Here is a 16,137-nt window from a genome sequence, read left to right as displayed (position 1 = left end):
GATTTTTATCATCGTCTTCCAGGCGTTCAGCAATTAAAGAGTTAAAACTTTACATCTGCACCCAAACACAAGGAAATTAAGCAGGAGCTTGTATATAGTCAGTGGCCTCGTCAGGGGGCCGGACAGCCCCGGACACCAGTACCTCTCTGCTCCCCCCCCAACCTATCCTCGCTTCCCTGTCCCCATTCTTCTTTAAAATCTTCGCCAGTGTGAGCAACTGCTCTAGCCTGCTGCTTGCGCCGGCCTGGCTCCCTCTGAAATCACTTCCAGGTCGTGGGACCAGGAAGTGACTGCAAAAGGAAAGCCAAGGCCTGAGAAGCTGCTCATGCTGACAATGATTTAGAGAGATACAGGGGAGGGAAGAAAGGGTGCGAGTGTGGGGTGGAAGAAGCGGGGGATGGGGGTGATTTGGCGAGGAAGGAGCGGGGGGAGGGCACCACTGCCCCGTACGTCTCCTACCCTTGCTACGCCACTCTATATAATCACCTGGCTCACCAGGGAACACATAAAAGCCAGAGAATTAAGGGGGTGGGGTGGGGGGAGTGTTCGTACCCGGTGTGTGTCATTCTGCTTCTGCACTGTGGGCAGATCTCCGCCGATGGGCTCCTCCTGCTGTAATATATCGCTCTTCAATTGCAGCCAGGCCAGGAGCTCCTGCAGGGAGAGATGCAGCCGCTTCCACTGGTCAGAACTGGCTTCTAAATGGGACCTGGAAAACAAGCACAAGGCTTCCTTACATTTCAGGCATTCCTGGCCAGCGGTGTTTGTACTCGCAGCATAGACATGAAATGATTACGCACCTTTGCTTTTCATCACCACTTCTTACTACTATTCCTACTGTGTTCGGTGGCGCAGTAAGTGGGACCGACCACCCCGGGTGCCGGCATCTATCCGTGTCCCTCCCCACCGCACCATGCTCACACTCTCCCTTCCCCGGCCCCCGTATCTCTTTAAATCTTCACCACTACTCTGGCCTGCTGCTTGCTCCAGTCTGGCTCCCTCTAAAATCACTTCTGGGTTGCAGAGCCAGGAAGTGACATCAGAGGGAAAGCCAATGCTGGCACGAGGAGAAGGCTGGTGTGCGGGGGAAGGGAGGGTATGAGCGTGGAGCGAGGGGCAGGGCAGATAGGAGGGCTTTGGGGCACCACCACCACCTGCCACTGTCTGTATTACTATTTATTTCTCTAGGGCTACCCGGATGCACACAGCACTGTGCATTAAAGACTCAATAGACGGTCCCTGCTCGAAAGAGCTTACAATCTAATTGGGACAAAAGGGTGAATCAATGTGCACTGCTCAGTTAGGCATTTACAAGGGGAACAGATTTTGCTGCTTTACATGATGGTAGGGTTAGGGCTTCAACGCAGGATCAAAAAAGTGGCCTTACCCTGTTGTTTTGTAAAAGCCAGTGAACGTATATAACAGAATAAAACAAATCATGTTCACTGAAACCTATTCATACTTCTATGATGACTTTTGCAAATGAGTTCATAAGTACTGATTCAAATCAATAAGAACCTTGTCCTAAACTTCAATAATCCTGGGTTAGTCCGTAATGACAAATACATGACTATCAACATACAAGACCAACTGAGGGGAGATATGATAGAGACGTTTAAATACCTACGTGGTGTATATGCGAACAAGAGGGCAGAGGATGAAGTTAAGAGGTGATAGGCTCCGGAGTAATCTGAGGAAATAGTTTTTTGCGGAAAGGGTGGTAGATGCATGGAACTGTCTCCCGGAAGAGGTGGTGGAGACAGAGACTGTGTCTGAATTCAAAATAGCCTGGGATAGGCAAGTGGGATCTCTTAGAGGAAGAGATAATGGTTACTGTGGATGGGCAGACTACAAGGGCCATTTGGCATTTATCTGTCATCATGTTTCTATAACCCTAAAGCTCTATGACCTCACAATGCAGGTGTAAAGAGCCTTAGCCAATAGGGAGAGGAGCTTCAGGGTTATAGAAACATGATGGCAGATAAAGGCCAAGTGGCCCATCCAGAGCATCCACTATCTCCTCCTCTCCCTATTGGCTAAGGATCTGGCTCGGCCCAAAATTCGAACACCTGCCCACACTTTTCACACTACCCACAGGCGATACACTACAGCTCGAGTTCTCATGCAAGGTCCTTGGTATCACTATCGATTCCTCTCTCTCCCTCAATGACCACCTCAACTCCTTGGCAAAATCATGCTTTTTCAGCCTTCACATGCTGAGGAAAGCTAGATCCTACTTCAGCCAACAACACTTTGCCATCCTTGTCCAATCCATCATCCTCTCCAAACTAGATTACTGCAACGCCATCTACTTAAATCTATCAAAAAAAAAAGTATTCTAAGACTCCAGCTAATCCAGAATACTGCAGCCAAACTGATCTTCTCAAAACGCAAGTCTGACCATGCCTCCCCACTCCTTGCCAAACTTCACTGGCTCCCAATAATCTCCAGAATCCATTTCAAATGTTCCTGCCTGGCTTTCAAGATCATTCACGGAATCCTGCCTCCTCTTATCCCACTGTCTTTCAACTCCTCCAGTCCCGACTCCTCCAGAACTGCCCAAAGGCTTAAACTAGCCTTCCCCTCTCCACGCGGCATCCACTATTCAGGCAAACTGGGAAAATCCCTTCTCTTCAAAATCACAGGTCTTTGGAACGACCTCACCACCCCGCTGCGGAACCTGAGCTCCCTTCAGTTATTCCGCAAACAACTGAAAATCTGGCTTTTCAGCAAATTGTAGCTCTGTCCTTCCCCCCTTTTCTCCCCCCCTTCTACACATAAGTTCATGTAATCCTTTTTCTTCTTCTCTACCCACTATTTTAAGTTCTTGTAAACCGTGTCGAGCTCCATTCTCATGGAGATGATGCGGTATATAAACTTAAGGTTTAGATTAGATTAGATTAACATTTGCATCTCCTCTTCCTATTGGCTAAGGCTCTTTACACCTGCATTGTGAGGTCATAGAGCTTTATGGATATAGAAACATGATGGCAGATAAAGGCCAAATGGCCCATCCGCAGCATCCACTGTCTCCTCCTCTCTCTATTGGCTAAGGCTCTTAACATTTGCATCTCCTCTTCCTATAGGCTAAGGCTCTTTACACCTGCATTGTGAGGTCATAGAGCTTCATGATTATAGAAACATTGTAAAAAAAGAGTATAGTTGTAAACGTATTGTAAATAATAGTAGCAGCAGGGATTCATTCACACCACAATGACAAAAAGAACAGTTGACAAAATCATTAAAAAAACGGAGAAAAAATAAACCTCAATTGTGGGCTGCCGGGACTACACAAGTGCCCTAAGCCCCCCACATCATCACGGGTTTATAAAAAAACTCCGTACAGATATAAATCACTTTCATACATTGAAGTATAATCTCAAAAGGTAAGTATTTTCAAAATTTTCAAAATATTTAGTGATTTTAATGACAACATCCAAAAATGTCTTATAAACAAGTGATTAAATCCCAAACTCACTATACTATGGCAATCAGCTCAGCTGTAAGTAATTCAGAACGGTTAAGTAGCGTAGCTGTAAGACCCGAGTATCAAAATCTCTAAGTAAATCTATCACACATCTGAAGGTGAAACCATTTTTCGTCCCGACAGAAAAGGCTTTCTGTTTCGCTTGAAAACAGGCTACTTCAGGGGATCCATGTTATATAGGTTACTTCCACGCTTCTTAGCAGCACAACGAAAAGCTGGCTTCTCTCAAAATGAACCTGGGACCTGGGACCTTCAGATGAGTGATAGATTTTCTTAGAGATTTTGATACTCGGGTCTTACAGCTACGCTACTTAACCGTTCTGAATTACTTACAGCTGAGCTGATTGCCATAGTATAGTGAGTTTGGGATTTAATCACTTGTTTATAAGACATTTTTGGATGTTGTCATTAAAATCACTAAATATTTTGAAAATTTTGAAAATACTTACCTTTTGAAAATCTTTTGAGATTATACTTCAATGTATGAAAGTGATTTATATCTGTACGGAGTTTTTTTATAAACCCGTGATGATGTGGGGGGCTTAGGGCACTTGTGTAGTCCCGGCAGCCCACAATTGAGGTTTATTTTTTCTCCGTTTTTTTTATGATTTTGTCAACTGTTCTTTTTGTCATTGTGGTGTGAATGAATCCCTGCTGCTACTATTATTTACAATACGTTTACAACTATACTCTTTTTTTCATTGAATACAATTGTACCCCTATTATATTTAGTTGATATAGAAACATTGTAACATGATGGCAGATAAAGTCCAAATGGCCCATCCAGTCTGCCCATCCGCAGTAACCAATATCTCTTCCTCTCTCTAGAAGATCCCACGTTACTATCCCAGGCTTTGTTGAAATCAGACACAGTCTCTGTCTCTACCACCTCTACTGGGGAGACTGTACCACACATCTACCACCTTTTCTGTAGATTATCAAGTTGTATTTTCATTATCATACTTCATTATTAATTTCAGTCCATTATTTTTAGCTTATCAGTCGGTGTTATATGTTGATAGTCTTGTTATTATTATTCAGGATTACTATTATGTGTGTTCTGCTACCATTCCATGAAACTTCCCCCTTCTCCAAGAGTTTATTAAATAAATCTTCAAGAAGACCCGCTAGAACCTTTTGGAGCTCCATCAGGATCCTGGGATGATACACCAACAAATCCACGCAGGACAATTCTGCTCCGACAAATACGCTCCGACAATTGCGTGCACGAACAAGTGCGTGCAGGACATTTGCGGCCCGTGGAGGATATCTGGAAGGCCCTGATTTGCTGAGACTCCTCAGGCCCCGTCCCTTGGGAGAGGCTTGAGGCACCTCAAGCCCCTTCCAAGGGACGGGGCCTGAGGAGTCTCAGCAAATCAGGGCCTTCCAGATATCCACTAAAAGGGTTCCAATAATCATGCTGTAAACCTAACCCTAACACTAGACAGGAAGTGAATGTTTTAAGTGTAAAGGGGGGGGGGGTCCCCCCACACCCCCTCAAAAAAGAGGGTTACTTTGTAACCTTCAAAAAGACAAAATAGTATCCTGTCAGGGCGGATCTCCCATTCAGTGCGCTCATTTGTCGTGTGCGCATACATTGGGGTGCAATTGTCGGCGTGCGTTTGCCCTGCGTGCCTTTGACGGGTCACCTCCGGGAATAGCTCCCATCTGGCCCCATGGCTTTGTTAACAGCGGATGACTTCAGTTGCACGCAGTTCAGTTGAAAACCTGGGACAAGAATGAAAAGAAGCCTGAAGCCACCACTGTAGATCTTGGGTACTAAAATGTAGTTTATGATTATATTCCATTTTATTTTTTTTTAATCTAAGCAGTGTTCAATCAACATGGAACTCCTCTCTTATGAGGAAAGACTAAAACGGTTAGGGCTCTTCAGCTTGGAAAAGAGACGGCTGAGGGGAGATAGGATTGAAGTCTACAAAATCCGGAGTGGAGTAGAACGGGTACAAGTGGATGGATTTTTCACTCCGTCAAAAATTACAAACACTAGGGGACATGATGAACTTACAGCTAAATACTTTTATAACCAATGGGAGGAAATTTTTTTTTTCATTCAGAGAATACTTAAGCTCTGGAACGGATTGCCAGTGGTTGTGGTAAAAGCGCATAGCGTAGCTGTTTAAAAAAAGGTTTGGACAAGTTCCTGGAGGAAAAGTCTGTGATTGAGAAAGACATGGGGGAAGCCACTGCTTGATCTGGATCGGTGGCATGGAATGTTGCACTCTTTGGGGATTCTGCATGGAATCTTAATACTTTTTGGGGTTCTAGAATCTTGTTACTCTCTGGGATTCCGGAATCTTGCTATTCTTTAGGATTCTATATGGAATGTTGCCACTCTAGTGACCTGGATTGGCCACCAAGAGAACGGGCTACTGGGCTTGATGGACCACTGGTCTGACCCAGTGAGGCTAATCTTATGTTCTTAAAATAGTATTTTTCCAGCTACACTACCAAACCGTAGTGTCTGATTAGCCTATTATAATGAAAGAAAAAAAGGATATTGCAGACCACTGAATGGACTTCTGGTGCTGTTTTGTTGAAACATTCTGTGCTAATATGCATCAATACTGAATGAAGATGTACTTGTATGTTTTAAATGTACATTGCTGAATACTTATGTCAAGAATAATAAATCCTCCTCCTGCATCCTTCCACTTACTTTAGGCCGTAGTTTCAGGGCTACTGCGATCTCGGTCTCCTGTTCCGGCCATAGGTCTTTTTTCCTGTCGCATCCCCTCCTGTCTATGAGGAAACAGGAATTACTTCACACAAGTAGCAGGACAGAACGTGACAGGAGGAAAGACCCGTAGCCAGAAGAGCAGAGTTAATGCGATAAGCCAGCACAGGAGCAGGAGACCGATTCGGCCTTCTGCTTGTGCCTGCCTGCACTTGGAAATCATGTCCACCCCCACCCTCCCTCGGTGGCCCTGGCAGAATCCTCCAAGGAGAGCCGCCCATCCCTTGATGATCCTTTTTCCCGTCTGGGTCTCGTAGGCAGGAGTAGCTCTGGTTCCATGGGGGGTAAAGAAAGACTGGAAGTGGGTGAGTAGGGGGGTCAGGAAGGAAGCTGGAATCTGGCCGGTGGCTTCTGCACTCTTTACAACTTTCAAAAACTTGACTTACTCATATAGACTCAACAGTTGTGACCTGGTCACTAATAGATCAAAAATAAACCCCGGGTACCTAATACTGAGCGATTTTTTCTGAAGCTCATTCCACCGCACGTTCATGCTATCCAGACGTCTCTTTAACAAGCTGGCGTCATCAGAGCCTTCCAGCGAACTCAGAATTTTCTGCCCGTTTTCATCCAGGCTGTGGAAGATTTCGGTGTGAGCCTCAATTTCGGCCTGCAGGTCCTGCAAAGAACAAAATCCCAGTGTGTGAAAAGGATGGTTACTCTTTCCCAAAAGCCCAGGCTGACGCCCAGGGAACATGGATGGAACATCTCTGATTATTAGCTAGACCAGGGGGAGGCAATTCCGGTCCTCGACAGCCACAGGCAGGTCAGGTTTTCGGGATATCCACAATGAATATGTATGAGATGAATTTGCATGCATTGCCTCCTTGAGATGCAAATCTATCTCATGCATATTCATCGTGGATATCCCGAAAACCTGACCTCTTGAAGACCCGAACTGCCCACCCCTGAGCTAGACAGATCTAATCTAATGTAATACACAATTTATTAATTGCACTATACCAAAAAGGTTCAAGGCGATTTACATCCAAAGAAGCCATAAAATCTATGGGAGAATATAAAAGCAATCAATAATTAAAATATTATCATACCCTCTGTGGGTGGGGTAGAGAGCAGGGGAGGGGCACCACCGCCACTGACCTTACTGGATCAGATTAATGGTCCATCTAGTCCAGTAAACCATCTTCATGGAGGTCAATCCAAGTCACAAGTACCTGGCAGAAACCCAAATAGTAGCAAGATTCCGGAACCCTAAATAGTAGCAGCATTCCATGAGAAATCCTCAAAGAGTAACAAGATTCTGGAACCCAAAATAGTAGCAGCATTCTGTGAGGAATCCCCAAAGAGTAACAAGATTCCGGAACCCAAAATAGTAGCAGCATTCCGTGAGGAATCCCCAAAGAGTAACAAGATTCCGGAACCCGAAATAGTAGCAGCACTCCATGAGGAATCCCCAAAGAGTAGCAAGATTCCGGAACCCCAAATAGTAGCAGCATTCCATGAGGAATCCCCAAAGAGTAGCAAGATTCCGGAACCCCAAATAGTAGCAGCATTCCATGAGGAATCCTCAAGGAGTAACAAGATTCTGGAACCCGAAATAGTTGCAGCATTCCATGAGGAATCCCCAAAGAGTAGCAACATTCCGGAATATCAAAGAGTATCAAGATTCTGGAATCCCAAATAGTAGCAGCATTCCATGCCACCGATCCAGGGCAAGCAGTGGCTTCTCCTTTTTGTCTCAACAGCAATTTATGGACTTTTCCTCCAGGAACTTGTCCAAATCTTTTATTAAAACCAGATACATTAACCGCTCTTACCATCTCTGATCAACATAACTGTCTCTGCAAACACATGTATGAGCACACACACACATGTAAACACAAGCCTGCACACACATACCCACACAAATGCAAGCATTTACTGTCATGCACACAAGTGATCAGACATGAATATTCGGGACAAGTACATAGGATCTCTATGGGAGAGGAAGGGAAAGTAGATGGCGTGACATACACATGCACACGCAAACACACACACTCATACATATATGTGGCTCTTGTTTAACAGTATTCATGGTGCAGATGAAAGTGGTTTCAAACATCTGAAGACAGTTTGCTTTGCCTCTTAACCTCAGTTTGATGCCAGCCTGAGAAGTCACTGGGTAAGAAACTGAAACCATGAACCACTCTGGAATCTGCCCGAATTGGTCCATTATCCGATAGGCATCACTAAGCTTTCTCACAATCTCTCCCTCATTTTCTCTCCACAGAGATAAGAACTGTGCGCTGAGAAGAAAAATGCAACTGAGGCTCGCCAGAACCCCCCCCCCCCCAACAAGCAAAATCCCATTTAAACAGGAGAAAGAAATGCACACAGCGCTGTACAGGTCATTCTCCGGAACCATCTACTGTGGATTAATGCATGAAGAAGGCAGTGCCCGCACACCTACTGGACACAGGGTAAGATACAAGACCTTGCTGTGAATATCCTGAGAACTCCGGAGGCCCCGAGAGAAGACGTACAGAACCGCGTCAAGAGCGTTCTACATTACAAACAAATTAACCTGCAGCAGGGCAGAGTCTGACCTTTACATTGTATTTTTTCCTGTGCAACATTTTCACGCCGGCTCGGCGCTTGCCCCCAAGAAGACTGAACGCCTGTCACGGCAGGGTCTGAAGATGTCAAGTTCAGCACTGGTACATTCTGTTGACAGAAAGCTCTTTCCGGCTCAGGGCTCGGCAGTCGCCAACAAATGGACAGTTTGTCCAACATCAAGACGGTGGTCACTGGTCAGGGGCATGGGGGTAGGAGGGACTGGGCCAGAGAGAACAGCAGGACAGGCTGAACAGATAGCATTTCTTATCCTCCTGTCACTACAGGCCAAATACATTTCAAACTCATGACAAGTACAGATTTTGCTGGATGTGTTTCTGGCGCAGCATTCCGATCGTCCCACAGCCTGAAAGGACCCTTTGTAAATCGTATGCAAAACTCTTGAAAGTGTTTCTGCTTCTGGGCTTCAAGACTGCACATTCTTTCCAGAGCAAGAGGCGTCTGCGCAGAGCTGCTCATACGCTTGCGCGTTAAGTCGTGGCTACCTGAAAGAAACAGAGAGCCAGGTATTTCACAGCTGAATGCAGCCACTCAATGAAGGGAGTGAGAATTATTTTCTTCAATTCATTTACATTTCTCATATATCGCTTCTATTTGAAGTGGTTCACATTCAGGTACTCTAAGTTAGAGAATGACAGGGGGACTTATTTGTCCCCGTCCCGTCCCCATGAGTTTTGTCACTGTCTCTGTCCTTGCCCCATTCCTGTAAGCTCTGCCTTAACTGCACATGCCTCGAACACTTAGGATTTTAAAGGGGTTGAGGCTTGTGCGGATGAGGACGGAGCTTAGGCATTGGTGGAATGAGGCATGATGACATCACAATCTCAGCTCTAGAATGTTGCTACTTAGGATTTTGAAGGGTTTGAGGCTTGTGCAGATGAGGACGGAGCTTAGGCATTGGTGGAATGAGGCATGATGACATCACAATCTCAGCTCTAGAATGTTGCTACTTAGGATTTTAAAGCGTTTGAGGCTTGCGCAGATGAGGATGGAGCTTAGGCATTGGTGGAATGAGGCATGATGACATCACAATCTCAGCTCTAGAATGTTGCTACTTAGGATTTTAAAGCGTTTGAGGCTTGCGCAGATGAGGACGGAGCTTAGGCATTGGTGGAATGAGGCATGATGACATCACAATCTCAGCTCTAGAATGTTGCTACTTAGGATTTTGAAGGGTTTGAGGCTTGTGCAGATGAGGACGGAGCTTAGGCATTGGTGGAATGAGGCATTATGACATCACAATCTCAGCTTTAGAATGTTGCTACTTAGGATTTTAAAGCGTTTGAGGCTTGTGCAGATGAGGACGGAGCTTAGGCATTGGTGGAATGAGGTGTTATGACATCACAATCTCAGCTCTAGAATGTTGCTACTTAGGATTTTAAAGCGTTTGAGGCTTGTGCAGATGAGGACGGAGCTTGCAGGAACGGGGCACAGACAGGAAAAGAACTTGCGGGACGGGATGGGAAAATGAGTTCCTGTGCCATTCTCTAAGTATTTCTCCCACCAGGTTCATAATCTAAGTAAGATACCAGGGGTAATAGTGGGTTAAGTGACTTGCCCAGGGTCACAAGCAGTGGCACAGGGATCAAACCCGCAACCTCTGGCAGTCCTTACCAGCATTCTACAAGAGCCCTGAATTTTCTATAAAATGCAATCTCCTAAAATAAAAGCTATTGGGGTGGGGCTAAGATGGTGAAAGAGAAAACCATTTACAAACATTCCGGTTGGGTGACAAAAGATTCTGGGTTGTCAACCTGACGAGATCTTGCAAAAAGCCCCCACCGCTGTGCCAGACTTCGTGATGACCATCTTTTGATAACTTGGATGCATATAGTCCAATCTAGCAAAAATGCAGGTCGAGACGGGAGTCGTCATTGGACAGATGACTGGCATTGGTCATTGTTTGTGTGGCGTATTAAAAATGAAAAAAAGAATTCCGATGCCAAAATCATCTCTCAAAATATCACCTGCCTCTGCCAATAAAGAAAACCAGAATCGATAACTATTCAACCACCATAATCAGTATTTTTTTTTTTATAAACAATGCTGGCAGGGAGGAATCTTTCCAGATTTTCAGCAGCACCATCGGGATAGAGGCTGATCCTGAACATCCGGATAAGACAGTTAGTTCCAGAACTTATCTGGATAGCGGCAATATTCAGTCCCACATCTGGATGGCGCAAGACAGCAGGACTTAAGGAGAGAGATACAGATTCTACCCAGATAAAGTGTCGCTCTCCAGGGCAAGATGCTGAGTTCATTGTCTGCACTTTACGACTGAAAATCTGTGTTGAGTCCCCAGCAAGATCTGGACAGTGTCAGGGGGTCCGGGGGCTACTGCTGACTTCCAATGCCGGTGCCCAGATCATTCTCTGGGTAACTCAGACCAGCGAACCAGCAATTTTCCCTCATCTGGATAGTTATCTGGGTTTTGGTCTAGTGGGTTGGGTTGGGTCAGACCCACAGCCCAACGACCCTCCCTCCCACCTGGCCATATGGTCCGGAACCTCCCTGACACCCCGTACCTGCCAAAACTTTGTCGTTTCTTTCTCTACAACATTGCTAAACTCAAACCTTTCCTTCCTGAGCACACTGCTAAGACTCTCACCCACTCTCGCCTAGGCTACTGTAATTTGCTTCCACTACACCATCTCTCTCTCCTTCACTCTGTTCACACTTTTCCTGCGTACATCATATTCCACCAGTGGTTTCCCCTGTATATGAACATAAGAATAGCCATCTTGGTTCAGAGCAATGTCCCATCAAGCCCAGTGTCCCGTTTTCACGGAGGCCAATCCAAATCACAAGTACCTGCAATTCTGGAGGCCACATTACCGTAAGGATGTGCTCAGAATTGAATCGGTTCAGCGGATGGCCACCAGGATGGTCTCGGGGCTAAAGGGTCTCCCGTACGAAGAAAGACTGAGCAAATTGCAGCTCTACACTCTCGAAGAGCGTAGGGAGAGGGGAGACATGATTGAGACATTTAAGTACATCATGGGACGGGTCGAGGTGGAAGATGTTATCTTTCTTCTCAAGGGACCCTCGACCACAAGAGGACATCCGCTCAAACTCAGGGGAGGGAAGTTTCGTGGAGACGCTAGGAAGTACTTCTTCACGGAGAGAGTGATTGAGCATTGGAACAGGCTTCCAGTGCAAGTGGTCGAGGCACGCAGCATCCCAGACTTCAAGAACAAATGGGATACCCATGTGGGATCCCTACGAGGTCATGCCAAGGGATAGGGTCACTAGGACTTGAATGAGCGGGTCAGTAGAGTGACAGTATAATTACAATTATACTTTAGGGGGTCAGTAGACTTAAGAGGGTGGGTAAATAGTGTGGGCAGACTTGATGGGCTATAGCCCTTATCTGCCGTCATCTTTCTATGTTTCTAAACCCAAATAGCAGCAACATGCTGGAACCCTAAAGAGTAGCAGCATTCCATGCGAAATCCCCAAAGAGTAGAAAGATTCCAGGCAGAATCTCAAACATGAATGCATAATCTTCAAGCTTCTCTATGGAATATTTGATCCTTTTGTCCCCTTAGACTTTGCCATTTGAGAAACACGCAAAGATATAAGTTAGCCTTCCCTTCCTTTAAGGGAATTAAATCTTCTGGGAAGCTCAGTCGATCTTTTCTTTTCAAGTTTGTAGAGATCTGGAATGAACTTCCCGACTCCATTAGGCTTTTAGGCCAGTTGCAATTATTTCGTAAATTCCTGAAAACTTTGTTGTTCTCGCAATTTTTAAATGGTTTAACTACAGATTCAACGAAATGATAATATTATAGTTATTTTTCTTATGCTTTTCTTATGTACTTTAGTTTTCTGCTATGTACTCTAGTCTTAATTATATGTGAACCGAGTCGAGCTCCACTGGGAGATGACCCGGTCTATAAACCAAAGATTAGATTAGATTAGAAGATTCCAATTAGAATCTCAGAGTAGCAACATTGCATGCTACTGATTCCAGGGCAAATAGTGACTTCCCCTGTATATGAACATAAAAATAGCCATCTTGGGTCAGAGCGATGTCCCATCAAGCCCAGAATCCCGTCTTCACGGAGGCCAATCCAAATCACAACTACCTGGCAGAAACCCAAATAGTAGCAACATGCTGGAACCCCAAAGAGTATCAAGATTCTGGAACCCCAAAGAGTAGCAGCATTCCATGCGAAATCCCCAAAGAGTATCAGGATTCTGGAACCCCAAAGAGTAGCAGCATTCCATGCGAAATCCCCGAAGAGTATCAGGTTTCTGGAACCCCAAAGAGTAGCAGCATTCCATGCGAAATCCCCGAAGAGTATCAGGATTCTGGAACCCCAAAGAGTAGCAGCATTCCATGCCACTCATCCAGGGCAAGCAGTGGCTTCTCCCATGTCTGTCTCAGCAGCAGACTATGGACATTTCCTCCAGGAACTTCTCCAAACCTTTTTTAAAACCAGTTTCATTAACTGCTCTTACCACATCATCTGGCAGCACATTCCAGAGCTTATGAGTGAAAAAAATGTTTCCTCCTATTGGTTTTAAAAGTACTCCCCCGATATTCACGGGGGTTCCGTTCCAGGAACCTCTGCGAATCTTGAAAAACCGCGAATATGGTTTTCAGCTGGAGAGGCAGGAGAGAGCAGCCGGAGTGCCGGCGAGTGAAGGAAATCGCTCGTGGTATGCTCCGACCGCCTCTTCCTGCATTAAAGTCGGGCCTCACCAATCAGGAGCTGCTTTGACACACAGTTCCTGATTGGTGAGGCCCGACTTTAGTGCAGGAAGAGGCGGTCGGAGCATACGGCGAGTGATTTCCTTCACTCGCCGGCACTCCGGCTGCTCTCTCCTGCCCGGTCATTCATGGTCGGAAAATACCGCGAATGATTGGGCCCACGAATCGCCGACCGCGAATGACCGGGGGAGCACTGTATTACTCTGTAACTTTGAGTTTCCCCTAGTCTATCAAGACAATAGAGGGTCCTGAAAGGATCCTTCTACAAGCTATTCTTCAGATTTTGTCTCTCTCTCAGGTTCTTCATCTTCCTTTTTCTTTTTAAACACATTTCTTACAAGAATATTTCCAGAGCAATTGCTAAAATCTTTTACAACGAGAATTCAAAAGTAATTAAAGGGTCAATTTTGTGTGTTGAAGGCATTGTTGGAAAGTGACCCTTCTTGGTGGTGTCAGAAAACCTCCCTCTCAGCGAGCTGAGAGTGTGACATAAGAACATAAGAAGTTGCCTCCGCTGAGGCAGACCAGAGGTCCATCTCGCCCAGCGGTCCACTCCAGCGGCAGCCCTTCAGGCCCACTGCCTGAACAGTGGTCTCTGACTAATTTTACCATTTACCTCTAATCCTATCCCTATAACCTTACCTCTACCCCTCAATCCCTTTGTCCTCCAGGTACCTGTCCAGACCTTCTTTGAAGCCCTCTAGCGTGCTTCTGCTTATCACATCCTCCGGTAGCGCGTTCCATGTATCCACCACCTTCTGGGTGAAAAAGAATTTCCTGGTGTTTGTTCTAAACCTCTCCCCTTTCAATTTCTCTGAGTGTCCCCTTGTACTTGTGGTCCCCCATAGTTTGAAAAATCTGTCCCTGTCCACTTTTTCTATGTCCTTCATGATCTTGAAGGTTTCTATCATATCTCCTCTAAGTCGTCGCTTTTCCAGCGAGAAAAGCCCCAGCTTTTTCAGTCTGTCAGTATATGAGAGGTCCCCCATACCCTTTATTAGCTTAGTAGCTCTTCTCTGGACTCTCTCAAGTACCGCCATGTCTTTTTTGAGGTACGGCGACCAGTACTGAACACAGTACTCCAGGTGCGGGCGCCCCATTGCACGATACAGTGGCAGGATGACTTCCTTCGTCCTGGTCGTGATACCTTTCTTAATGATACCCAACATTTTGTTTGCTTTCCTTGAGGCTGTGGCGCACTGCGCCGACGCCTTCAATTTTGTGTCTACCATCACTCCCAGGTCTCTTTCAAGGGTGCTCATCCCTAGTGGTGATCCCCCCATCTTGTATGTGAACATCGGGTTCTTTTTCCCAACATGCATGACCTTGCATTTCCCTATGTTGAAGCTCATTTGCCACTTTTTGGCCCACTCTTCCAGCGTTGTCAGATCTTTTTGGAGATCTTCGCAGTCCTCCATGGTTTTGACCCTGCTGTACAATTTAGTGTCATCCGCAAATTTAATAACCTCACATTTTGTTCCCGCCTCCAGGTCGTTGATAAATATATTGAACAGAAGTGGTCCCAGCACCGACCCCTGCGGAACTCCGCTCATGACCCATTGCCAGTCTGAGTAATGGCCCTTTACTCCAACCCTCTGTTTCCTGTCCGCCAGCCAGTTTTTGATCCATCGGTGGACCTCCCCTTGCACCCCGTGGTTCCATAGCTTCCTTAGCAGTCTTTCGTGTGACACCTTGTCGAAGGCTTTTTGGAAGTCAAGGTAAATGATGTCTATGGATTCCCCTTTATCCATCTGGCTGTTTACCCCCTCAAAGAAGTCTAATAAGTTCGTGAGGCATGACTTGCCCTTGCAGAAGCCATGTTGGCTCGACTTTAGCTGCCCATTGTTTTCGATGTGTTCACAGATGCTGTCCTTAATCAGTGCCTCCATCATCTTTCCCGGGACCGAGGTCAAGCTCACCGGCCTGTAGTTTCCTGGGTCTCCCCTTGAGCCTTTCTTGAAGATGGGCGTGACATTTGCTATTTTCCAGTCCTCTGGAATCCCTGTCAACTGTTACTGCATCTCTAGACTCATGCAAATGAGCTGATTAAGGTAAAGAAAGTGAGAGTGAAATGCAGACAGCCACGTCCCAAACACACCAATTATGATCCAGAAGTGAAGCTATATGTGCTGAGACACAGCCAGCATTCCTAGGCAAAAGCCTTGCTCTGCACCGCCGTGAGGCCTGTGTGTTGATTAGAGCTACTGATTTTTAGATTTTAACTGACAAACACCAAACAAATACTTCCGTGCAAATGAAATAGGTGTTTTTTTGGATGAATGCGGGAAAATCACCACTTCTCAAAGGGCTAGATTCACTAATCTGCCCGAATCGGACCAATCCGTTTCCGATTCGGGCAGGTCCGAGGGATTCACTAAGGAAGATTATTCAAATGGGGGCGATCGGAGGAACGCCACCATTTATGAGCAGGGATCGCAAATGTGCGATCCCCGCTCATGCGCAGACCCTGACAGTAGTGATAGGAGAAGAAGCCTCCTTTCACTGCTGTCAGGGCTCTGCCCCGATCTCTCCTGCCTGCTCGCCCCAACTCTCCTGCTCTCTGTCGCCCTTCCCCGCAGTGCAAGCCTGTGGTTTTAAAGCAGG

General features: G+C 46.0%; 1 protein-coding gene across 12 annotated transcripts in view; it reads right to left on the bottom strand.

The window, feature by feature from the left end:
- The window catches only part of DMD (dystrophin), a 2,510,493-nt gene that overhangs the window by 348,837 nt on the left and 2,145,519 nt on the right, over nucleotides 1–16,137 (bottom strand). For all 12 annotated transcript variants that reach the window (XM_033949686.1, XM_033949693.1, XM_033949692.1 and 9 more), the window contains 2 exons: nucleotides 6,689–6,861; nucleotides 553–709 (listed from right to left, as the gene is read on the bottom strand). In XM_033949686.1, coding sequence (XP_033805577.1) covers nucleotides 553–709; nucleotides 6,689–6,861 — 330 coding nt within the window. The remainder of the gene's footprint in view (nucleotides 1–552; nucleotides 710–6,688; nucleotides 6,862–16,137) is intronic.

The sequence above is a fragment of the Geotrypetes seraphini genome, chromosome 6, assembly GCF_902459505.1.
Source record: "Geotrypetes seraphini chromosome 6, aGeoSer1.1, whole genome shotgun sequence".
Classification (NCBI taxonomy): domain Eukaryota; kingdom Metazoa; phylum Chordata; class Amphibia; order Gymnophiona; family Dermophiidae; genus Geotrypetes; species Geotrypetes seraphini.
Note: the sequence above shows the minus strand (reverse complement) of the source record. Positions and strands in the feature narration are given on the sequence as shown.